The 24,458-nt window shown below is 50.6% G+C and overlaps 2 protein-coding genes across 7 annotated transcripts in view; one reads left to right on the forward strand and one right to left on the reverse strand.

Annotated features, from left to right (window-relative positions):
- Window positions 1–647: 647 nt before the first annotated feature.
- Window positions 648–7,926, forward strand: BARHL1 (BarH like homeobox 1). 5 transcript variants are annotated; one of them, XM_015879295.2, is made up of 4 exons: window positions 648–865; window positions 2,140–2,860; window positions 5,552–5,774; window positions 6,855–7,926. In XM_015879295.2, exons 2-4 carry the CDS (start codon window positions 2,428–2,430, stop codon window positions 7,147–7,149), a joined length of 951 nt encoding a protein of 316 aa, XP_015734781.1. In that variant the 5' UTR covers window positions 648–865; window positions 2,140–2,427; the 3' UTR covers window positions 7,150–7,926. The 5 variants fall into 5 exon arrangements, with proteins under 5 accessions (XP_015734781.1, XP_032304015.1, XP_015734780.1 ...); XM_032448124.1 differs by lacking the exon at window positions 648–865 and adding an exon at window positions 1,439–1,726; XM_015879294.2 differs by lacking the exon at window positions 648–865 and adding an exon at window positions 1,439–1,690.
- Window positions 7,927–11,481: 3,555 nt separating this feature from the next.
- DDX31 (DEAD-box helicase 31) overlaps window positions 11,482–24,458 on the reverse strand; it is a 42,332-nt gene continuing 29,355 nt past the window's right edge. For both annotated transcript variants that reach the window (XM_015879292.2, XM_015879291.2), the window contains exons 18-20: window positions 23,605–23,716; window positions 19,635–19,815; window positions 11,482–11,913 (exon numbers count right to left, since the gene is read on the reverse strand). In XM_015879292.2, the coding sequence (XP_015734778.1) occupies window positions 11,763–11,913; window positions 19,635–19,815; window positions 23,605–23,716 (444 nt within the window). In that variant the 3' untranslated portion in view covers window positions 11,482–11,762. The remainder of the gene's footprint in view (window positions 11,914–19,634; window positions 19,816–23,604; window positions 23,717–24,458) is intronic.

Raw genomic sequence — 24,458 nt, forward strand, 5'->3', positions numbered from 1 at the left:
TCCATCTTCTGGGTCCCATTCATGGCCCCAAATCCAACCTCAGTGCTGTTCCAAGTGTTCATCTCCATCCCAAACAGGGTCCTTCAGTTGGACTGGGTGTGTTTCCAGAGCCCAGCATGCAGCAGAGAGCTGGGAAACCCTTTGGGGGTCTTTGCCCCATTTCTCACTGGGACCAGTTCCAACGTATCTCTGGCTCTGGTGGATGCTGTAGAAGCAATGCCAGCAGATGAATCATAGAATCATTCAGGTTGGAGAAGACCTCTAAGATCCCCAAATCCAACCCCAACCCACCCCAATAAACCCACTGACACATCCCTGTGATTCTGGAACACCTCCAGGGACGGTGACAGCACCACTCCCTGGGCAGCTGTGCCAAAGCCTGACCACCCTTCACAGAGAACTTACTAATACGAGAACATTTGGGGACACCCAGCCCCGAGCCCAGCCCATTGCACCCCCAGATTTGGGGCAGAGAACGGGCTGACACAGCTTTTCCCCCTGTCCCTGTCCACCTGCGGGGCTCCTTTGTTCCCTGCCCCGCTCACATCCAGCCCTGAGCCGGGGCGGAGGGCAGGAGGTGGGGGGCCCTGCCTGGCCGCTGCCCGACAGCTGGCAGCCGTGCGGCCCGGGGGGGGCCCTGCCGCCTCCAAGCTGCCGGTCGAGAGCGGCTTTGGAAGAGGGACAAGATGCAGCTGCCCGGCCGGGAAGGGGGGAAAAGGAAGAAATCGACTATTTGAGAAATAAGCCGCAGCGGTATCGCTCTGAAACAACGCGGCTCCACTCAGGAGGGTGAGGACGTTTCCCTCCCGTCTGCCCCCAGGAAAAGAGCCCAGGAGGAGGAAGGAGCGGCCGGAGCGGTCGGAAGGTGGGAGCCGGGCGGGAGGGAGAGAGAGCGGCCAAATGTCCCGACGGGGCGGGAGGGGGAAAAGAGAAACTGGGCTGCAAAACGCGTTCAGCTCCAGCCGGGCCGGCGGTTCGTTGGAGGGTCATTGCCGAACTGACGGCAGCGCCGCCGCTCCGGATCTGTGAGCACGGCGGTCCAGCTTTTGCTCTTACAAAAGGTTCTTTCTGCCAATTCGAAACCGATTTCAGCGAGAGGATTCAACGAAATCCGCAGTTCCGAGGCTCGGATCGGGCTCAGAGCTGCCTTCTCTGCGTTGGGGTATCGGGAAGGGTTTCAGCGCTTTTCCTCACCGTTCGTTCGTGTTATTTTTATTATTCTTTTGTATTTCGAACGCTCAGCAAAACTTTCCCTTCTCGAGAGAGGGCGGCGGAGCGGTTAATTGCGGGGAGGCGAACAGAAAGCAGCAACCCACCGAATGCCCCCCACCCCCCCGCGGCTAATCACCCCATTACGAGCCCCATCAGCGCCATAATGACAGCAAAGAGGGCGGAAACCGCCCGGAAAGCGCAGGGACCCGGGCGGCAATTAATTCGCGTTAATCAAGCTGCAAGGTGTCTCCGGCGGAGAGTGACAGCCCCCAAAACGCCTCGCGGCCAATGGGCGCGTTCACACGGCTGAGGAGCGGGGGGAGCTCGAGCCGGAGAGACACGAGTTCATTTTTTTTCTCCTATTTTAAATGTTTTAATTTGGGATTATTTTTACACCAACCCCCCCCAACCCGGCCCCCACCGCGGGGAAGGCTCTGTCCGAGGTGCTGAAGTCGGAGTGACTCCGGAGCTGTTCGAGGTCCTGAAATATCATCCGGAGTGACTCCGGGCTCTGGTCGCGATGCTTGGCGTTTTGACTCCGGTTTGACTCCGGTTCTCCCACTCCCCTCATCCCCCCCAGCCCCCCGCCCCCTGATCCCCCCCGGCTCTGTCCGAGGTGTTGTTGGGGAAGGGGGGCGCCTCGGCGGCCCGAAGGCTCCCACCCCCTCCGCCCTCCCCTCGCCCTCCCCGTTGATTTCTGGATCATTAAGTGGTTAAGGCGCTGCGGAGCCCTCACTATCGATCGCTGCCTCCCCACCTCCGGCTGGCAGCCCCCAGCCCCGCGGCTCCGGGCAAGGGTGGGGTGGCCGAGAAGGGGCCCCGGGTGAGGTCGGGGTCCGTCCCCCCCCCCCCTTCCCACACCCTCGGCGGCCAAAGTTTGACTCTGCCTCCCTCTCCCCCCTCTCCTGTCTGTCTGTCTGAGTGCAGCTGGGAGCGATGCTGAAGACGGAGCAGCCCTGGATGTAACGCGCGGAGCATCGGAGAGCCCTGCAGCAATTGTTGCCCGGATCCCACGCTGAACTTTGCTCTTTTTTTTTTTTTCCCTTTTAAATTTTTTCCCCCCTCTTTTTACTTATTTTATTATTATTATTATTATTATTTCATTTCGCTTTTTGTTATTGTCGTCGCCGTTATCGTTAATTACCATTACCAACCCGCTTCCGCCGCGCCCTCCCCCGCCAATGTCTGTGTGAACGCCGGCACCTCGCGGGGGCCATGGAGGGCTCCACCGGCTTCGGGATCGACTCCATCCTCTCGCACCGAGCCGGCAGCCCGGCCGTGCCCAAAGCGGACCCGCTGGTGGGAGACGGCCGCTCCCCGCTGGAGCTGAGCCCCCGCTCGGAGGGCAGCAGCGGGTGCCCCTCTCCGCGTTCCCCGGAGGCGGCGGTGAGACCGGGCCTGGACGCGCACCTGCAGCCGGGGCAGCTCTCGGCTCCATCCCAGTCCCGAACCGTCACCTCCTCGTTCCTCATCAGAGACATCCTGGCCGACTGCAAACCCCTGGCCGCCTGCGCCCCTTACTCCAGCACCAATGGACCTCACGGCGGGCAGGAGGCGGCGGGCAGGATCCCCACCAAACCCGGCGAGGACTTTAGGGAGAAAATGGAAAAAACCACCAGCAGCTCCTCCTCGGACTCCGAGTACAAAGGTAAGAATCGCGCAGCCCCTTATGGGGCCCCGGAGATAAAAGGGTGGGGGGAACAGGGAGAGCCCCCGAAATTCGAGTGGGGGCTGCACCAACTTGGGGAAACTTCGGGACGGAACGACGGGGCCGAGAGTGGAGCGGGGTCGGGGACACCCGGGGGCTGCGCCAGAGCCTCGCTCCATGGATCCATGGACAGGATTCGGTTCTTTCATTCCTATCCGTGGGGAGAAGGGAAGGGAAAACCGCCCGGGAAAACACGAGAAAAATACAAGAAAAAAAATAATAAATAAAACCAAATGAAATAATCGTAGGTTTTGCCGGGGTGATTCCGGTAAGAAACGAATGATAAGAAAAGTCGGAGGGGTTGGATCCGATTTGTTTTCTCGGTGTTACCCCCGTGTTGTTTTGGAGGTGATTCGGAAAGGAGCACGGCGGCCCCGGGGCTGCAGGGAGGCGGCTGCGGCCTCTCGGGCCCCCAAAGCATCTGCCGGGCCGGGGGGGACGGGAATAACACGGGGGGGTGTCGGCACGGAGCCGTTCTGTTGGCAGCTCCCGTCCTTCTCGCTCCCATCGCCCCCGCAAAAAAGAAAGAACGAAAGAAAAAGAAATAAATAAAAATAAACCCCCGTTTTCAACAGGGGAAATTGTTTGTAGGGCCCGAGGCTGCTCCGAAGAGCCCGAAACGCCGCGGGGGGGTCCATGCGGAACGGGGCTGGGAGTGAACGGGGGGGGGATGAGCAGAGAGAATCGGCTCCAGCGATGCGAAGGGATCGAAAACAGCTGTGAGACCTTCAGTGGGTTTTGGGGGGGGAGGAGGAAAAGGGGGAGCGGGGGAAGGATTGTTTGTTTTTGTTTGTTTTGGTTTTGTTTGGTTGGTTTGGTGGGGCTTTTTTTGTGGTCTGGTTTTTTTTTGGGGGGGAGGGAGATGTTGGGGTTTTTTGGGGTTTTCTTTTTGCTTTCTGAATTCTCTCCCCGCAATTCTCGCAGTCTTTATCCCCCTTGCCCCCAAAAAAGGAAAAAGCGAGAGAGGAAAGGAGGGAGGAACGGAGCGGGGCCGTCTGCGGGCGGGGAGAGAGCTTAGATGGGGGGAACCCATTTAAACAGGGGAGAAAACACCGCTTTCATAGGGGGAAAACCTTATTTAAATGGAGTGAAAACTCTGCATACACCGGAGGTAAAAACCCTGCTTGAATGGGGGGAAACCTTAAAAAAAAACACCGAAAAAATACTTCTTAACTAGGATTAAAAACAGTTCCCGATTGGAGTTGAAAGTCCGGCCGTAAATGGGGCAGCACAGAAGGGTCGCCGCTCCCTCCGACCCTTTTTTACCACTTTGAACATCTCCGATCCCGGACAATCCCCCGAGTTCCCTCATTGAGGGGCAGCGCGGGCGCCCCGAACCCGGAACGATCCGAACCCTCAACCCAGACCCGCTGTTTTCTCCTTATTTCAACTCGGAGCGGCCGGGGCACAAACACGGAACCGCCCCGGGAACTTTTTAGGGAGCCGATGCTGAGCTCCGGGTTGGGGGGGGGCGGATTGGCCTTTCTCGAAGTGAGGGTGGAGAAACTCCGTCAAACTTTGGGACCGGACCCGGACCCCCCCATCCCCTCTGCCCTCATTCTCCCCCCCCATCCAACGCACTGTGCCCGCTCGGCCGGAGCTGAGGGTTCCGGCTGAAGGCTCTCGCTCCCCGGTGGCTCAATTAACGGGATTATTGTCTTCCTACAGAGAGGCATCAGCTCGCGGCCCGCGCAGCCCCAACCCCACTAACCCCCACCGCCGGGAAATTTAACATAAACCCGCAAACACCCGCGGACGCCGATTTCTGCCACTTAATCCTTCGGGATGGGGAGAGGGAGGGCACGGCGAGCACCAACACGGACCCTTTATTTTCTTCTTTTTAATAATTATTTTGTTTTCTTTCTGTTCATTTTTAGCTCCCCCCCAGCCTCCACCCCCCACCCTCCTTATATTTTGTTTAATGGACGTTTTTCCTCTCTGTTGTTTTCCCGTTTCTCGCTGATGTTTCGCACCTTAAATCCCCACCGCTGCCCACAGCCCCGGTACCGAACCGCTGCTCCCAACCTCTCGTTAGAGGCTAAAATACGGCCCAAGCTCGGCCATCCCGCAGCGTTTCGTTGTGAGGCTACGGGAGGATGAAGGCTGCGGGCCAGGAGACTTTTCTCTCTATATACATCTGTGGCTTCAGAGCCTTTATTTTGGGGTTGGGTTTGTTTGGGGGTTTAAAAATCGTTTAAATAGAAATGAAGTAAAGAAAGGAAAGAAAGAAGGAAAGGAAAAGGAATAAAAGGAAAAGGGAAAAAATAATAAGGGAAATGAAAAGGAAAAAACAGTGGAAATATGTACAAATAAGGAAAGAAAAGACATAAAGCGATGTGCGGGGCTTGCGGTCCCGCCGGCCGGAGCGGCGCAGCTGGGGCTCAGGCGGCCCCGGCACCATCGCATCGTATCATCGCATCGTATCATCGCATCGCACCGCCGGGATGGGCCGGGCCGGGCCGGGTTCAACACGGGGCTACTCGGATTCGAATTAAGGGAACTGCGGGACAAACGCTGCGGGGATCCGCGCGGTGCCCGAGTTCTTTCCTCGGGTTCGTTGTTACCCCGCGTTGCTGTTTCTATGCGCGTTTCCTGCCCTGACCCGGCCTCTCTTCCTCCCTCTCGGCCCAGTGAAAGAAGAAGGAGACCGGGAGATCTCCAGTTCCCGGGACAGCCCCCCGGTGAGGCTGAAAAAGCCTCGCAAAGCCCGCACCGCCTTCACCGACCACCAGCTGGCCCAGCTGGAGCGCAGCTTCGAGAGGCAGAAATACCTGAGCGTTCAGGACAGGATGGAGTTGGCCGCCTCCCTCAACCTCACCGACACGCAGGTGAAAACGTGGTACCAGAACAGAAGGTAAAAACGCTCGTCCCCTCCCGTCCCACCGCGCCGGGTCCCGTCCTGTCCCTCTCCCGGCCCCGCAGAGCGGAGCTGCGTCCCGCACCGCCCCGCAACGGGGGGATGCGCCCCCCAGCCCCAACCGGCGGGGAGCAGCGGGCTTCCAAGAGAAACACAACAGCATAACACATCGGCCCATTAATAATAGATACCAATTACTGCTTTGGGCATCAATAATTAACACCCCTTACAGTAATTACACAATTATTATTATGATGAATAATTTACCGGGGGAAATAGGTTTAGCGCTTCAGCGACGAAAACGTAAAAGGGTTGAAGACATTTGACTGCTCCGATTGATTTATCCGGACGGCCCCGTCCCCAAACCCGACGGAATGAGGGATATAGCAACGCAGCCCCCCCCCGTCCCCTCTCCACCCCCCCCATTTTAACCCTCTTTCCCCCCGATTTCAGCCCCACTTCACGCTCTGCAATGCCCGGCGGCTTTGCCCACCCGTCGGGGCTTTTAGGCGGTGTGGGAACGGCGGGATCTATGCGTGAATTTAAGAGATATATCCGTCCATGTATATACACGCACCCACACACATATACCGTCAATACACCGCACCGACCCCGCTGTCTCCCCCGGCAGCGACACTCCCGACCCCGGGGGCGGCCCGGAGCGCTCCGCGTTGATTCGGTAGCGCTGTGGAGCCGGTTCTGGTTATCGCACGGCGGTTCGGTGCCGGCGGGGCTGCCCGGTGCGGGTCCTGACCGAGATACACCCCGCGCGGTGCGGGATTCGTTACCCGCGGGCTGCGCATTGGGAAAGGTGGATCGTATCTGCTGTGGTTTGGAACGCAGTGATTTGTATCGCGGCCGCTTTGGGGCTCCGAGATGGACGGCTAAATCCTCTCGTCCCGTTAATGAGGGCTACGTCCCTCCATCCCATCCCATCCTATTCCGGACACCCCGGGATCCAGCGGCAAGGGAAAGGAGCCTGAGGGAAAAGGATGCTCAAGGGCGGGGGGAAGAACCGGGAGCGTCCTTCAGAGCATCCCCATCCCTGACCCCCTGTCTCGGCTTGTCCCCCCCCAGGACCAAATGGAAAAGGCAGACGGCGGTGGGCCTGGAGCTGCTGGCCGAGGCTGGCAACTACTCAGCCCTGCAGAGGATGTTCCCCTCGCCCTACTTCTACCCGCAAAGTTTGGTCTCCAACCTGGACCCTGGCGCTGCCCTCTACCTGTACCGCGGACCCAGCGCTCCGCCCCCGGCCCTACAGAGACCTTTGGTGCCCCGCATCCTCATCCACGGACTGCAGGGCGGCAGCGAGCCCCCCCCACCCCTACCCCCGCTGCCGGGTGTTCTGCCCCGGGCCGCGCAGCCCCGGTGAGCCCCGGCCCCGAACCACGGGCGAGGGGGGGACCGGAGGGGGCCAGCCCAGCCCAGGGGCCACGAGAAAGCGACAGACTCCCGCTTACCCCCTAAATATAAATATATATATATATATATATATAAACGAGAACACCCCCCCAACTCCACACACACACACACACACACATACACACACCACCTTTTTTTTAAATATATGAAGTACGAAAGAACAGAAAACAGAAAAAGCCGCTCCCTGCTCTCCCCCACCCCCCCGGCTCCAGGACTGCGGCCGCTTTACCCCGTTGTGCCCTCGGGGATGGGGGGGGGCAGCGATGTGGGTCCCTCCCCACCCCCCGCCCAATCCGAGGCTGCACCGGGGGCACGGGGAGGGGCTGCTCGGGGTATGGGGGGGTGAAAGGGGGGGGGCTTCGTTCAGAGCAATTGCCCGGTCCGACCCCCCAGTACGGCCGGAAGGATCGGGGAGAACCAGGGGGTACCGACCCCCCTCCCACTTTGGGACCTCCGGAACCTGACAAAAAAAAACCTAATAATGATAATAAAAGGGGGGAAAAAAATAAGAAAAGAGGGGGGAAGGAAAAAGCGGCGAATGTAAATACGGTGCGCAAAATGTATATGAATTATTTATTTGTGAACCCTGAGGGCGTATTTGTGTAAGTGATGCTTTGTCCGTCTGTATCCCGGGGCCGGCCCGGCCGGGTTTGGGGGGAGCTTTGGGGGCAGCTCCCGCTCCCGTCCCCCCTTTTTTAAATGTGGAAATAAACTTCTTTACACACGATCGGCTCCTGCCTGCTCCGGGCTTTCTGCCCCCCCCCCCCAACCCCGACCCCCCTCATCTCCCTCGGGGGAAGGAGAAAGCGGGGTTCGCTCCCACTGCCGGCATCCGCCCGGTGAATTATTAACGCTAATCTTAAGCGTATAATTGCCTAAGTGCTTTAAATGATCGCTTTGGAAAATGGATTGTTTCCATCCTTGAAAAGTGTCGTTCAGATGGTTGAGGTTGTGGGCCCGGCAGCTGCTCCGGGACAGCCGGGCAGCGGCTCTCGGGCTCCGGGAGCCGACAGATGGGCTGCGGGCTGCGGCCGGCCCCGAACACCCCCCTTATCCCCCCCCTCCATCCCAGAGCAAAGCTCCGAGCAACTCCCCGCCCCGTCCCCGGAGCTTTGGGGTTGGGGGCTCCGAGAAATGCGCGGCCACGCTCCGAGCGGAGAGTCCCGGCTTTTGTGGCCGGAGCGGATCCTTTGCATGTGAATGGGGGAGTTTGGTAAATCCCCGAACCTCGGCGAGGAGAAGGAATGGGGGGTGAGAGGAGGTGAGGGGACGGGGGGGGGGAGGTTTGCTCCCAGCTTCGGGTTAATGAAGTGGGAAAGGAGTCTTTCAGAGCGCCCTGCAAACAGCCCCCTCCGAGGGCAACAAACCCCGTCCCCAATCCGACATGGATTGACTTAAACCCAGGGGATAAGTGCTTTAAATTAATCTCATTGAATAAGAATGAGGCCCAAACAAAACTCTTTAAAATCATATTAAAAATCGATCAAAGGACAACTTGCAGCGGGTTTGCTTTCCGTGGGGCGAAAGGGAAGGAGAGGAGCGGGCGGCAGGCAGCCTTCCTCCCATCCGCACAGCAGGAACGCGAATCAAAGGCGCTCTCTAATATTTAATTGTCCCTTGTAGCCGGGGCTGATTCCTCCTCCGACATTAACGAAGTACAAGGCTTCGTTACACGTCGGTAATTGCGATATCCCAATTTGCCTTCTCGCATTTGTGAAGGTTGGGTTGGAGGGAGAAGGACCTCCCGGCAGCCAAACAAAGGCAGCTCCCAAAGAAAAAAGGGTTGGGAGAGGTGCTGAGCTTGGTGGGCTCTGCTCTGAGATGGGCATCGAATGTGGAGCAGCTCAGCAGCCCCTGTGAAGGCTCAAGGACCCCAAACCCATTCCTGACTGCCGACCCCTCCTGGCTCCATAGCTTTAACCGGGACACAGGGAGCAGGTGAGGGCTGAGAGCTGCATTGCCAACACAACTGCGAGACACAAATGGAAGGAAACCACCAGAAGTGGTTTTTAGCTGCTGTTTTACTGCTCTGTCTGAATGCAGGCAATGCTGCACCAAAATGGAGAGCTCAGAGCTGCTCCTGCCCCCTCCCTGTGCTGATGGAGGACATAGCAGGGAGGTTCTGTTGCCATCTCAGCAGCAGGGCACAGGGTGTCCAGTGTCCGACTGCTCAGCTGTGCCCTCACACTGAGGTCCCTGTTCTGCTTTTCCCTCTCCCAAAGCCTCCACACTCAGAGCAGCCTGGCCCGAAGGAGCAGAGGATGTGGGCTCCCATTGCTGGGAAGGACACGGAGCCAGAAGGGTGCAGAGAAGCAGCAGGGAAGGCAAAGCCGCACCTGGAGAGGAGCAGGAGATGATGGGCTGCTGAGTGTAACTAAGAGCAGAACTGGGCTCCTGCTGTCTCAGCTACAACTTATACACGTTGGCTCTGAAGTTTATTAAGAGCAAACCAGGTGTGCCCACTTCCTCTATGATTTTCTTTTTCCTGTTGACAGTCCCCTCCTCCTTTCCCTAACCACCCCACTAACCCAGAACTCCCTGCTAACAAAGATGAAGCCAAAAAAAACCCTCCGCATTATTCATCACCCTGTTTGTAACCTTACATGCCCACTCAATGCCAACAGCAACGCGATTTCCTGGAATCCCAACGATGTGCTGATGCCCATAGCTGCTATTACCATGAATTTACCAATAGCCTCCATTAATTTGTATGTGACAGTGAGCCAGCAGCTCAGCTGCTCCCCCCCTTCATGCACAAGACAAGATCACTTCTTCCCAAACTCACTCCCTGCTTTGCTCTCTCTGAGTCATTTTCATCCTCAGGGGTTTCTTTTCTGTTTTCTAAGCTGACATTTGGCTCAGACCCACTTGCTCTGCCAAGCAGTAATCACACAGCCCAGGTGGGTTTTGTTGCTCTTATCTTAATCTAATAAATAATTATTAATTTTCTCTATCTCTCTGCAAAAAAACTGACTTAATTTTGTGCTGGAGTCTTTTTAACATCTTCCTTAAACAGTCAGAAAAGTACTGCAGTAAAAGCAGCGTTGTTTGGTAACTGCCTGGGAGGAAAAGGAGAATCATTTCGGCTCTCAGGACTTGCATTCACTTGAGGAATTAAACACTTTCGGACTGATTTATTCCCTCCTACAGCCCTTAGCATGACTCACCGCAGCCCAACAGCAGGTGCCCTCAAATTCTGTATTCACAAAGTGGGTATTGTTCTTGTGACTTTGTCCCCTTCTGCTGCTGGATTGGAACCCCCTCTGGCCCCACGTTACACGGATGGTCTGAGCTCCATCCCTTCCCTGGAGGAAGGCTCAGGGCTGTTGAGGTGCTGGGAGCAGCACGGTGAGCTGGGTGGATGGGTTTGCAGGTCTCCTGCTTGGAACCCTTGGTCACCCCACACCAAACTCCTGACCCACCAGAGCTTGGTCTCCCCATGCTGGGAAATGGAGAACAAGAGCCAACCTTGGTGCGTTCAGGATCACACTGTGTCCCCTTTTCTCAGTAATCGGCACTGGCTGATAAGAGAAGGAAGAATGAGGAGGAAAAAAAAACCCAACACATGGGAAAAGCATGAAATGAAATCTGTTGGCTCGGGACACACTGAAATAAAGCACAGTGCAAGGCTGAGCCAAAGCAGGGAGGACCTTGAAAGCCTGGGTTACTAGTGGGAAGCGTTAGCAAGGCTCTGCAAAGGCTTTCATGTTCAGAGAGGTGAGACATTTCATACATATTCTGCATTTCATAATTAGGTATGACAATACGCTGCAGGCAAGGAGAAGTTTGGAGATTGCTGGATTCCACTCTGGCTCCTTCCTACGGTGACAACGTTTGTTCCCAAACTCAGACTTTTGACATGAAGTTTTGTGCCCATGAGCTCTGCCCCAAAGGGACCGTGTGTCACCGCACTGCAGAGCTCTCCACAAGCAGCCCAATTTCACTCAAACTGGGGAGACTCCTGGGAGGTGGCAGCATTTGAGTAATGGTGTCCAAGGACAGCTTTTGCCCCTATGCACAGAGGGGAGGTGGTAGTGGCTCAGTGTGTTACCTTTAACAGGAGCAGAAGCGTCCCCTTGGACAGCAGCAGCCTCCTCTCCCTCCTCCTAAACGTGTACCTCGAACACCTCCTCCGCTTCACTCCACCACTGCTTCTCCAGCTAAAAATAAGCAAGCAAACACGTTGTAGAGTGTTTCTATGGGTCCTTTAAATAGGAAAGCGTCTCCTTTCTGAACACGCTTGTCTCACTTTGAGGTTATACAGACATCACATTGCTCAGAAAACCATAATTAAACTCTTTTATTTTTCTCACAAAAATATCACCTTAGAAACAAGCTGCATCCTCAGGAAGCCACATATAATTGCAGCTGTGAAACAGGACGCATCCAGATTCAATTCCATTTGGAACTATGGGATAAGAGGGAGGAGGTCAGCAACTTCAAGACCCCTCCCCATATTTGCCTGACAAACTGAACCACTGGTCAGTCAGTCTGGCAGGTCACCCTGACCTCTGGCTGATGTATTCCAGCAGGTCGTGCAGCAAATGACTGGGAGGTCCCGGCTCATACTGGGATCTGCTGGTTGCCTGTTTTTCTCTGTTTTTTCTTCTTCTTCTTGACCTTGGATACACCAGAGTCCAACCCACTGGAATATTCAGATCGCAAGATCTCAGCCAGGCGATGTTTGCCATGGGTCTTCTTGAGAAGGTCAGACCTGTGCAGGGGGAAGAGAACGGGAATTAGATTTTCCTTTGCTCTGCTAGGTGGGTTAGTGATTTTACAGCTGTGGAAAGTGACATTTGCACATTAGCAGGAGAACAGCTTCCTTTTCTTGAGGCTTGATTTGAAATTCCGTCTCATGCAAAATTAGGTATTGTTGTGACAGGTTTTCACAAAGGTGGCAAAATATCGTGCCGTTTCTAAAAGCAAGCCTTTGTTCTGTACAAATGCTCTTGCAGGGGTGGTGGGGAGAAGGAGGGAAGGTTGTGCTGAAGGCTGATGAATTAGGTGACACAGCAGTTTGAAAACTCTAATAATAATGAAAAAGACTAAGAGCTCTAAGACACCGAACAATGGGAACGTTTTATAAACAGAGCTGGAATCCACAGCTTGAAAGCAAAAACCCCAAACAAACAATCAACAAAAAAATGATTTCAAGAGTGTAACACACCAGCAGACTCTTCCCTTGCACTGTCCTGCAGACATCACATGCACCTTGCAGCACTCTCTCTCCAGAGACCAGCTTTTGCAAGGGAAGCCGCAATCTGCCCAGCCTCTAAACTCCGACGTGGATCTCCCTGCAGCCCTGAACTGCCAGCTATAAATATACAAACCCACTCAGCATTTTTCCACCACAAGTTCTGCCACTGTCCTGCTCTGTGACCTTGGGCAAATTTCATCCCCGTTGCTGTTATCTCCCTCTGTTAACTATCTGAACTGCAGTCTCTTAGGCAGAGGACCCACTGTTCACTATAGCATCCCCACAGTCCTGGGCATGAGGGGATATCCGCAGCTATTGTTGTCTGCACATCCCACCTTTTGGTTTATTACAAAGGCCAGAACCAGATCTCAAACCTCTCCTGAGAAGTAAACAGAAGCCCACCTAAGTACAACGAAGGAATCCAACAGAAATCCCACATGCATTCCAGCATGCATCGTTGATAACACATTGACCTCAGCAGACCTAAAGGGTGCAGCCATACAGCACTGCCCTCCACAGCTCCTTCAGCTGTGCTGAGCCATGCTGGGAAACACAGATCCTTGGTTGCAGCAACAGATAAACTCATTCATTAGACCCAACGTGCAAGGAAGGGAAGAGAAGCAAACTCTTGGCTATCTGGGATATTTGCTCGCCCCTCTTCCACATCTCATTTTCCATCCCCGTGTAGTTCTCACAGCTGCTGTGCATTCAATAGGAAGGCTCTGAATGGTAAGAAGGATGGTGTGATGATTACCTCTGTAACATGGTTGCTCTACGATACAAAGCCTGGAAGACAGGGGAGAGAAAACCCTGCTATATGGTGCAGCCTCCATTCTCTCACTAATTTAAGACACAAACTCTGCATTGGCAGAAGGGTTAGAAACTGGACATAGCAAAGAAATACGGCACACAGCCACTGCCTGTTTTGAAACCACAAGAAACCGAAGGAAAAAGACAGAATCACCTCTAGCAAAGCAATTATGCAGCTTGTAAAGCCCTACCTACAGCACATCCACAGATGTACCTTGTCAAACTGCCTTCCTATACCCATGTGGCAATGCAGCACAGAGGGGCTCCAGGGGGTGCAGGAACAGCCCCAGTGCAAGGTGTGCCCTCAGCCACTCGGCTCCTGCTGGAACAACTTTGCAGGTACCTGTGCAGCTGCATTCCCTGCCCAGACCCCTCCATCACTTGACAAAGTTTCTATCTGACACTTTCATTGCATCTCCAGGTGTTTACTACAGTAATTCAGGGTTACCAAGCAACAGATCAGTTTACTTAACAACATGGAACTATCTGCTGCAAAAGGACAAGTAATCCACCAGTAGCTGCCAGGCTGAATTTCAGCTCAGCGGGGAGGTTGTCCAACACTTTATTATCAATCAGGTGAAATCGTTGCCCAATTAGTAAATCAATACCCCCTGCTGGGGTGATCAGCTGTACTTGGGAAAATAAGGATGTGGGGAAGAAAAAAAAAAAAGAGAGGTTTCTCCCTCTAACGAGGGCCACAAAAATCAATGGAGCTGTGCTGTGGAACCCGTGCTGATCACTGCAAGGAGAAAAACAGCTGTCAAGGCCCCGATTAACCACAAGATGCAAGAGCCACCGGCAACAGTGACAGGCTGCAGTGACAGCACGCAGGGAAAGAGCACCAGGTCAGGATCCCTGGCCAGATCCTTATCCCTGCTGTGCTGCTGCTAACTGTACATCCCCTTCTCTGCTCGACCGGCCAAAGTCTCCAGGGCTCTGCTAGAGAAGCCAAGCTAACAAGGAAAGGTGCCCTGTGGTTATGAGACAAAGCCCGGGAGAACGGAAAGAGACCTCAGTACTCACACTCTGAGCATCCTTGGGCAAAGTATTTAACCTCTTTGTCCTCGGTGTCCATTCTCTCTCCTCATAACCTGGGATGTCTGTATTTCCCTGTTGCCGAGGGCTGGTGTGATGCTAATTGAACAGAGCTGTGTGGCAATACCAGATACCTGGCAAAAAGCTTCACAGAACGGCTGGAAACGTAAGACACATTTGCAACACAGACAGAACCCATGTTCCCATCACTGGATAAACACATGGATTGTCAGCATCTCTTTCTGTGATCTCATGTCTAGATATCATGCTGTATTGAGCTCTAATGAGAACACATCATGTTGATAACGGGCAGAGAAATCCACAGCCCTTTAAATTCCTCCTTCCAAACAACAGTTAGTGTTTTGGTGGGGAACTACAAAACACTGAATCGAAGGGGAACTCACAGAGAAAAAATATATATATTCACTAATGATTGACCATCACGATGTGCTACAGTGCCAAGATTTCAGCAGGGCTTAAAGGAGAAAGGAATGCTCAAATGGATGAGAAAACAGCTGGTTTTATTAGCTGGGGGAAAGCAAGACGGGAATAGAGAAATCATAACTCAGAAATGAAACAGCTCCAGCGTGCACATTAAGAGGAACTTATCCCTGTCCACGAGTACAAGGCTTCTCTGTGTCACTGCCCACAGTGACCAGCTGCCCAGCCATCCACCCAAAGGAAATCCAAACAATTTTGGATTGCAATTCCTTTCAATTCCACAATTCAGTTCGTTGCTCTGCTTCAGAGCATCATAAGAATCATCAATGCTGATCATTGTTGACATCAAAAACAAACAAAACCCCCCCTAACATGACTGTAACACGTGTGATTAGCTTCAAATCATAGAATCACTGAGGTTGGAAAAGACCACTAAGATCATCTACAGCAACCACAACCCATCACCACCACCACACCCACTAAAACACACCCCTCATCATGGATGTGGAGATTCTCAAACATTCAGGTGTGAAAGGAATGAGGGACAGCGCTAAGAAAAGGATTGAAGCAGTTATTGATTTTCATACTGAAATTCCAGTACATGTAACCAAGCTGACATATCAGCTTCATTACTGAGCTGAACTAATCTCTGAACTAAAAACTCCTACTGTCAGAGCAGTGCACCCACGTGTGTGTGTGGTTTCTCAGGCATCATTTGATGGTTGAGAAGATGCCTCTTTTTACCTAAATGGTGCTTTTTCTTCTCCTTCCTCTTAGTCAGTACTGCTGGCTGTTCCTTTGTCTTGAGCTCCGTGGAATGCTGGTGTGATGCAGTGCAGCAAGTGTGACGACCTTTAACCAACTTGCAGCATCTGCAGCAACCAAGGGTTCCCAGATTGCTTCAGCTGAGGAAGACAGAGTATGAAGTTCTGACGCACAGTCCCAGAACTCATGGTGTGTCTTTGGAGGAGACTGAGGCAGGTTGTTTCATTTATCAGAAAGCATTTCAACACGGAGTGTGCTATCAATCTGCCTGACAGCATCTCCAACGGCTCTCTGAAATTGTGCCAGCAGCAGAGCTGGGTTACCTCTGGGCCAAGGCTGCTGCAACACCTGCTTTTTCTACTTATAGTGTTGGATGAACCATCTGCAGCCAACACAACCCTGTTTGCATTGGTTTTTCCATTGCTGTTTTTAGTGGAGTGGGGGCAAGAAATTCATCAGCAGTCCTGCATTGCTCCTAACAGACAGACTAGGGCTTCTTATCTGCTGATAAGAAGCTGGCTAGAGCAGAATGCACAAAATTATTACTTGGTCAGATCGAGCATCAAGTGCAGTTGCAGTACAGAGCAGAGCAGTATTCACATCAAGACAACCAAATAGTAAAGTTCACTGCACACCTACCAAAGTCAATTCTTTCAGCAACACAGAGAGATGAAATTGAATAACAATCTTGCAGCCAAAACTTTAAGGGCCTAACAATACTCATATTTAGAGCAATGCCGGTGTAATAACAATGTAAATCAATCCCCTCAAACAGAGCCATCCCATATGCCTTACTTTGATCCCATATTACCTAAAGTTTGACTTAACCTTGAAGTTGAGAGGATTTTCACCTTAACTTTTACATTTTTATTTTAATGCACATGCTGTCTGTAGCAGCAATGACTGTATTTAATATTCAATCTTTCACTCCTGAAGCAATGAGTTCCACAGAATCCACTGAACTTAAGGACTTATCTCTTTCTTTGTAATGGCATGAGTTCACAAACAAGGCAAATTAAGTTGTGACTCCCCATTATGGTGAAACCCTTTGGCTTCCAGAGAGATCAATAGGGAAAAGAAACAGGCCACCAGTCCCCCACAGAATCCCATAAAACCCTGCTGATTCACAGTGCAAAACACCGAGCAGTACAGGGAGGCTTGGGGGAATGGCAATAGGTTCTCAGCATCTGCATTGTGAAGGAGTCAAAAGACATGTCTATTGGGCATGTCAGCTGCTTCCTGTGCAAGCTGCTTCTCTGCAGTGAGTGAAAGACAGTTAATCCCTCAATGGAAGTGGGATCAGCTTCCTTGCACCTATCCTTCAGTAAAAGCACGAGCCCAGGCACTTACTAAGCTGATGTACTGTAACCCAACATACTATCTATAGTATCTAGTTTATGTGGCTTACCTAAATACAGCATTCCAACTTCCAAAGAAATCACAAGCACATGATTTTGCCATCCTCAGATTGGGTTTTCCAGAGCCTGCTATGGCTAAGGGGACAGTTGCTTTGCACAAGAAGATTAACAAAAAATACACGGAACTTATACAAACTTGTTCAGGAAAGGCTGCTTCCACATTCCAGCACTGAACCATCACACACCTGGCTGCCACATCTTCCTGTCCCACCTTCCCCAACCAGGCTCCTTATGGAGGCACCAAGCACAAAAGGAGACTTCAAAAGGAACGGCAACTTTTCTTTGTCCACTTAAAGAAACATTTAATGGTTGCCTTTATCACGCTTCCAACTGGACTGCCTGTTCTTTCTTCTCCGAGCAGGTGCTGAGAGATGAGGTCTTAGTGAGCAGACCGATTAAAAACAAGTATCAGATGTTTGGAGACAATGTGTAATACAACCAGCACTCACCGTATCACGTGAGAAATATAATTAAAAAGATTGCCCTGTGACTACCCTGCTATCAATTCAAGCCCCACATATTACAATTAAAAACCATTTGTCTTTTTATGGCAGTCGAAATTCCACTCTCTGCTTTGTCAGTGTGAAATCGAAAGCAATTCAAGATAGCTCTGTTAATTTATGTTAGCAGATACTGAATTTGAATCTGTATTCACTGTTTTCTAAACTGTCCCTTAAAAAAAGAAGGATATACTAGTATATATATAATTTTTTAAACAAAGTTGATTAGAAATAAGTTCCACAGGCAACAATAGTTGTATGACAACAGACTATTTGTGCAGGACTTTAACTTTCCAGAAGTTCTCAGATTTGAAACCTAGAGCTTGAGCAGTGACAAACCCATGCAAAGTCTGCCCGCTTGCCTTGGGCTGTAATTGCACAACCCGTGTGCAAATGAACTTTCAAATCGCTCTGACCATTTGTTCCAACGCCTCCACATCCCCCCATCCCCATGCATCCTGTGCCTAAACTACCTACTGTATCTTGAGCTTGTCTGTACTATAATAGGATGAAGACTTGGGGAGGAGGAATGCTGTCTAGAAGAGGTGCGTAACAAGGGAAGAAGTAGCTCTAACAGAATAGCAACATCATAGGAACACAGAGAGGCATTGTTGCAGGCCAAGTAATCCTATGACACGCTACTGTCAGTCATAGCTTGACACCCTGCTGGGCCAGCAAGACATCAAAGCCCACCCCATACCATCTTACATGCTCTTTATCAGCTAATCAGGCTATTCTTCCTGAAATAAAGCTCCCTTAAATCCCCCCTCACAGGGGCATTCCCATCCTGTTGCCCATCTGCTGGTGAGGGTCAGCTGAAGCAGGAGGCAGATCGGTGCTCTGTCCCTGGTGGCTTCTCAAAGCAGGACAATGCTGTCTCCGACTTTTTATTTTAAAATCCTTTCCCCATTCTTTCTTTCCTTCCCCCCCCCCTCCAAAATACATACATGTGCAAGAGATGTCACCAGCCTAGGAACAATTAAGTGGATTAGTGCTTTAATTGCATGGCTAATGGGGTTTGCAGCAACAAATTACATGGAAGGAGTCACAACTGATACCAGGAAAAAAAAAGAAAGATTTTCTTCCTTTGAATTATTGCAGTGATTTTACAGGCAAGCTAGAAGTTCACAGTCTGCTGCTGAGCTGGGGAAGACCGCAAGAGCTTAATGTTGCTGTCTCAGAAGAGAAGACTATTTGCCTCATGGAACCACCTAAAAGCACCTAGGGTGAGAGGTACTGAGCATTTTCAGCTCCATCTCAGGCAGAGGAGAGTACCTGGAGCTTTTCTCCTCCAGGTTTGACAAGGAATCTCAGATTCCTGATGCAGGAAAGGTGCACCTAGGAGACTAGAACAGATCTAAGACAGGGATGAATAACTGGTATTTGTTAAGGCCAGGAAGGAAGAAGTGTATTGTGAGATAAATCACCACTCACTCTGCCTTGGATCACAGTAAGCAGAATGGTCAAACTCAAAAAGTGAAAATGCTCATTCCTCTGCAGTTTCCTTGATGCTTTTATCGCTCCATGCGATACCAGCAGCAAGCAATTATACACACAGCCTCATCCGAGAGACTTTCCCTAGACAGGGATGAAGGCAGAGTTGCTACTGCAGCTGCTCCCAAGCCAGGAATCAGATCCGTGTAGGACTGTGTGACTGGAAACCAGGATGCAAATGGAATAACCTGGCAGCTTCTACTGTAGAAGTGTTTGGCTCTGACAGGACTGCTGCTGGAGCTCTATCATAACCACAACCAGTGCAAGGCAGAGAATCACTCCAATATATGGGAAATCTCATGCTTAGCTCTGGAACAGTGCTTGGGCCCTTCCTGATCCTTCAAAGTAGTTCTGGAGTGAAGTATAAATAAATAAAAATTAGGCTGCTTCTGCTTCAAGTGTTAAGAAAACAGAAAAGGTGCCGCAAAACCCAGGCATGGGGGCACTTCTCTGCACCTAACACCTTCCTTCAAAAAAAGGTCATCTTTATCAGAAGCCAAACTACAGTGAGCTCATTTTCTTTTTTAAACTAAATTCCCATTCAAATGTTTAAGCAAGTTGGCTTAACACAGATAATTTTTAGGCACTCTACAGCCTTTGGGGAGAATTAAACAACAGCTCAGAGCACAGCCTAAGCCAATGGCTCAGCATGATTTAGCCTCTCAGCAATCACATACGAACTCCTGGAGCAACCACAAGAACTTCAGGGAGCAACGCATACCCTGGGTTGGCACATGGCATCCCTTGGCTTGAGAACACCAAGCTGGCCTACCTTTTTGCTCCTGGTTTGGTTTTCTTCTTCAAGTTAGCAGTCGGAAGAGTAGTCAGGTTCTGGGGAGCATCTCTCAGGCCAAAGCTCTTGGCCACGTGACCCAGGTGGATAGATTTGATGTGGAAGATGTGCTTGAGGCTTCTGGGATAGGCAGCGTAGGCACAAACAAAAGACTGCAGTGCTGGGGAGAGGAAAAAAAAAAGTGAATTCTGTTTGCTACTGCATCTTTATATATATATACTTAAAGATTCAGCTGTTCCAGCTGAAAGGACATTGGTCTTGTCCTTTGGGACACCTTCTGGTCAGCAGCTGGTGAATAAGGTTGGCATGTTAAAAATCTGTGAAGGTTGTATATAGCACTGGTACAATCCTGTAAGGAGAAGAAAGGTGGTGGAGAAGGGTTAGGAACTGAAACAACACTACATTAAGTTGCATTAGTTTTGCCTCTTGTAAGGATGCCCCTTCTGCCACAGAGGGCAATGTCTGCAGCACATCTTGCATGAAGAGCTGTTGACATCAAAAGGCAGCAGAAAGGGGAAAACAGGGAATAGAGGGATACAGGGATGAAGTAAATCGAAGCATGGAAGTGGCACAGGAAGACTCCTCCGATATTACAATCCCAGCAGCCCATGCATTTTTCACCAGTTACTAGATAGTCCCTTATAAATATCTGAGAACCAGATGGATTTCCTGACTCATCATCGCGCTGAGAACAGAGCTCACCTTCTCAGAAGGGAAAAATAATAGGATAGCGTGCAAATTTTCTCTTTCACATCTTTATATTCCTGTAATGCCCTTCCCTCAGGGCTCATTGCTCCAAAGACAATCATCCACTAATATGAACACCAGCACTGCTCCTCCATGTACCTGTAACATTATACCCAGGTTGTCCTCTCTGCTATAGGGAATACAAGGACTTTTAGTAAGGAAACTCTACAGCTCAGAAAACGCCTCCCCACAATCCCCTGACTGCTCCTCTGCTTCTAAACCTCCTGTGCCTCCCCCCAGCCCTCACCTCAACCACCACCTTCATCTCTCTCTCTCCCTCTCAGTCCCTGACAGCAGCAAGCTCTAAACTCTAACCTCTCCTGCCCTTGCCTGTTGAGCCACCGGACCAGCAAGTTTGCCCACAGCTTATGTCTAATCTCTTGGCAGCAGCAGGAGATTGGAGTTTATGAACAGTAATAAAAATGTCATTTTAGCAGATCAGCTCCTGGAAGGACCCAGGGAATCCATCAAAGCTCTGTTTACTGAGCAAAGCGAACTCCTTTTCCCAATCGATGAGAAGAAAAGATTGAGTTTTTTGCACCTTCTTCCCAATTTCACAATGTTACTGTTTTAGAGGCATCTGAACATCAAGAGACCTGTATTTTCCCAAAAAGAGAACGTTAAATTCCAAACGCCAAGTCTCATCATCTCATCTGAAGGCCATCCCTCTGAGGGCTTATAAACCAGCTCACATGTTCTTAACAACCCTGTTCTGCTGTTGTTTTTTTCACAAAGTTATTGGTCGAATTCACCTGCTGTGAGAGGGTGCAACTCCTCAAAAGGAACAACACGAGCTTCCTCCTGCACTGAACCCAGTCCCATTGGAGTTAATATAGCCGTCTTTCTTTCAGCATTTGAAATGGTTGATACTAAAGATCCTGTTATTATGAAGGCTGAGCTCACCTCCCACAGTTCTTCAGGTGGCAAAGGCTGCTGGTACTCATTCCCCAGATCATCGTTTGAGAATCAAAGTGCCAAAGGCTCCCCCCAGTCCCCAAAGTCCAGCCAGAAAACTGCCAGCCCCAGCGCTGACTCAGAGCATGTGAAAGAGAGACCAATCCAAATCTGAACTAACAGCCCTGCCATATCAGCAGGGTGAAAGCTCAGCTCACGTAACTGTCTTACCTCTGGGGAGCTCAGAGCTGCTAACGTTCATCACAGCACCCATGAGATTTAAATGAAGGCCCAACATTAGCCCTAGGAGATGCATGCGGGGCTGGGGAGATTTCAGATTTGCACTGATTTAAGAGAATGGATTTAGGCTGGTCTTTTTCCCATGCCCAGCCTCTCTTTTCTACTGCAACTGTAGTCAAGTCAAAAAAAACAAAGAACCACACACAATGGAGGTTAGATAGGTTTGTGGATAATGGCTGGATAAACTGGTGGGGACATTTTGCCAGTGTTCAGAGTGTGTGGTAATAAGAAGGAAAAGTACACTGAAACCACCATCAACACAGGCTTTGTGGCACAGCAGCAGTCTCCTGTAACCCTGCTGTCCCTCTGCACACAACAGTGCTGAGGATAGAGAGGGTGAGAGCAGCTGCTCGACTACTAACCACAAACAGTGGTTTGTTTCCCTACCTTCCTGTAATCACAGCAGCATGAAGGTCCAGAAGACTGAGGTCTACCTGTCACTGCAGCTTCAGAGTAGCACACCTCTAACCATGTAAGACCTCAGCTTTCCAAAAGGGGCTCCACGCTCCATGAAGTTTGTCCTTCAGAAAGCAGGGCTCAGCCACAGCTCTCCTGCCATGCTATCATACCGCTGGTCAGTCAATCAAGTTTGAAGGGCAGCACTTTCCCTGAACTATCTGAGTTAGGAAAATATGGATCTGAAGGGCAGAAGGGATGAGCGGGCAGGGAGCCACTCGCCTTCTGAAAGCGAGCTGCAATCAAAACACTGCTTATTAACATTGACTGGGTCAGAAAATGGGGAAAAGGAGAAAAAGAGAGAAACAAATGCATCTCTGGCACAGTTTCCAATTGATTGTCTGCCATGAAAGCAAAAGCCAGCTGCCATGTTAATTATTCATGATGCCTGGCAGAGAGGAGGAAGAGGGGGTTTATGGAAGCCACTCAGCAGTGGAAAATTTGCATATGTAGATAGTGGAATAGGAAAAGAGGTGGAGTACTCCTGCACAAGACAAATGGGATGCACAACACTTCAGCATTTCCTGACACACATTCTGCACTTCTAGTTTGTCACTAAAAAAGTTTAGTGTTGAGGTCAGCAACAAGTGCATATGGATTGTATGTGTGTGTGTGGTGCTTACCTGCAGTGACACGTGCTGGATAAAACAGACCACAGAGGTTTTCTGAGTGCAATAAAAAACATTTTACCTAACACTCAGAAAAAACAGCCCCTTTGACCTCTTTAACAGACCCAATCATGTCTCTTGATTCCAAACTATTGTAATGCTGCATGTAAATTCTATGTTGAGAACAGCCTCCTCATACTCAGTTACACAACCGCATTGTACAGCTCAAAGGCCAGCTTCCCCATTTGTTTCTGATCACTTAGTATGTGACTTATGTTGTATATGCAGTATAGCTCCTACCACATCCCTGTTAACTTTCTCATCTTCTTCCCCTCCTCCTCATTCCATTTGTTTCAGAGAAGCAGAAGGAAAAAGCCTCTGGGGCTGCAGTCAGAGCAGCAGCGTATCTGGCCAGGCAAAGATGGATACACAACCTCCAGATTTGTTCTTAGGTACTGTTATTATTAAATCAATCCTGTTTTTTCTACTTCCTGCCCGCTTTTGCATGCGGTTGTGATCTCTTCCATTTTCCTACCATCCCAAATAGCAACAACTAGCCTGAGAGCTGCTCCCAAGACATTCTGCCGTACAGCTTTCAAACACCCCTGGTGAAAACTGAAAGCACCAAGCAGGTACTGCACAAGGCTGTGGTGAATCAGGTCACCCGTGACCTTCCAGGAGTAACACACTTTCTGTTTGCACACACGATTGGGTCAGAGCCCTCAGATGTGAATCCTGCTGAAAGCCAGGATTAAACCTCATTTGCACTTAATATGGGAATGCGAGAAATTAACATATAATATCATCACAAAGCCTTCTGGGCCCATCCCAACCCCCTGCAGGGCCCAACGGACCCAAAAAGGTTTCTTTCAACCCTTTTCCCTGAAGCAAACCTCGGCAGCTTATGAGCCCTACTGGAATAAATGGAGAAGAAATGCACCGACCTTTTTTTGCCCCCCGGATGGTCCCCTCACTGGAGTGAACATAATTCTCAAATCTTGTCTGTAGGACCGTGGCCCGCTCCCGGACTTCCTGAGGGTCCACACCATTGGATTTCTGCAAGGGCGGAGAGAGGATTAGAGGAAAGAGAGAACTTGAGTCAGGAATAATGAAGCAGTTTACAATAGATTTAATAACAGTAAAATCACACAGTAACCACCCAGGGGCCAACAAAGGTAATCCTCTCAATATTACTAGAGGAAAAAAAAAAAATTATAGATAAAGACGTTAAAGTCAAAGCAGCCAGTAAGCACTCCATGGTGAGGAAAGCAAATCAGTTTTAATTTTGTGTTTTCTAACATCTTTTGTGTATTTTTTTCCCCTGTTTTCTTTTTTTTCCTCCTCCTCAGATTCAACAGGCCAGATACCACTGCTCATTTCCCCTGCAGTTATTTGGAGTAACTCTCCACAGGCTCCATGTTGGCCTCGCCAGACTTGAGTTTTTTTCATTAGGACTTTCAGATTGATGTTTCAAACTCCCCTGAGCAGTTCCCCACAGCACATGGCCCCTTCTTAGCATGTATAGGGCAGGAGATCTACCTTCATATCCATGCTGGAGAGAATGGACCAAATTCAGCACCTGAGACCAAAGCCAACTAAAATGAACTTCTCCATTATTGATGTCTACATGATGTTTCCTCACTGTGAACAAGCCATATGTAACTGTTATCATGTGGTTCCTCTACGTAAGATAAGCCCTTTGCATCAAATGCATGACAGATGAAACTTCCTTAAACCAAAAAGGGCAATTTTGAATGTTCTCAAGCTTTGCCATAATCAGACTGTAGGAGTTGGTTCA

Source organism: Coturnix japonica, chromosome 17, assembly GCF_001577835.2.
Source record: "Coturnix japonica isolate 7356 chromosome 17, Coturnix japonica 2.1, whole genome shotgun sequence".
NCBI lineage: Eukaryota > Metazoa > Chordata > Aves > Galliformes > Phasianidae > Coturnix > Coturnix japonica.

Bases quoted from the DNA above. Each gene is read 5' to 3' on its own strand.
- BARHL1 (XM_015879295.2), top strand. From the start codon at position 2,428: ATGGAGGGCTCCACCGGCTTCGGGATCGACTCCATCCTCTCGCACCGA. The intron at 2,861-5,551 runs GTAAGAATCGCG...CTCTCGGCCCAG, and splicing joins CTCGGACTCCGAGTACAAAG to TGAAAGAAGAAGGAGACCGG. The intron at 5,775-6,854 runs GTAAAAACGCTC...GTCCCCCCCCAG, and splicing joins ACGTGGTACCAGAACAGAAG to GACCAAATGGAAAAGGCAGA.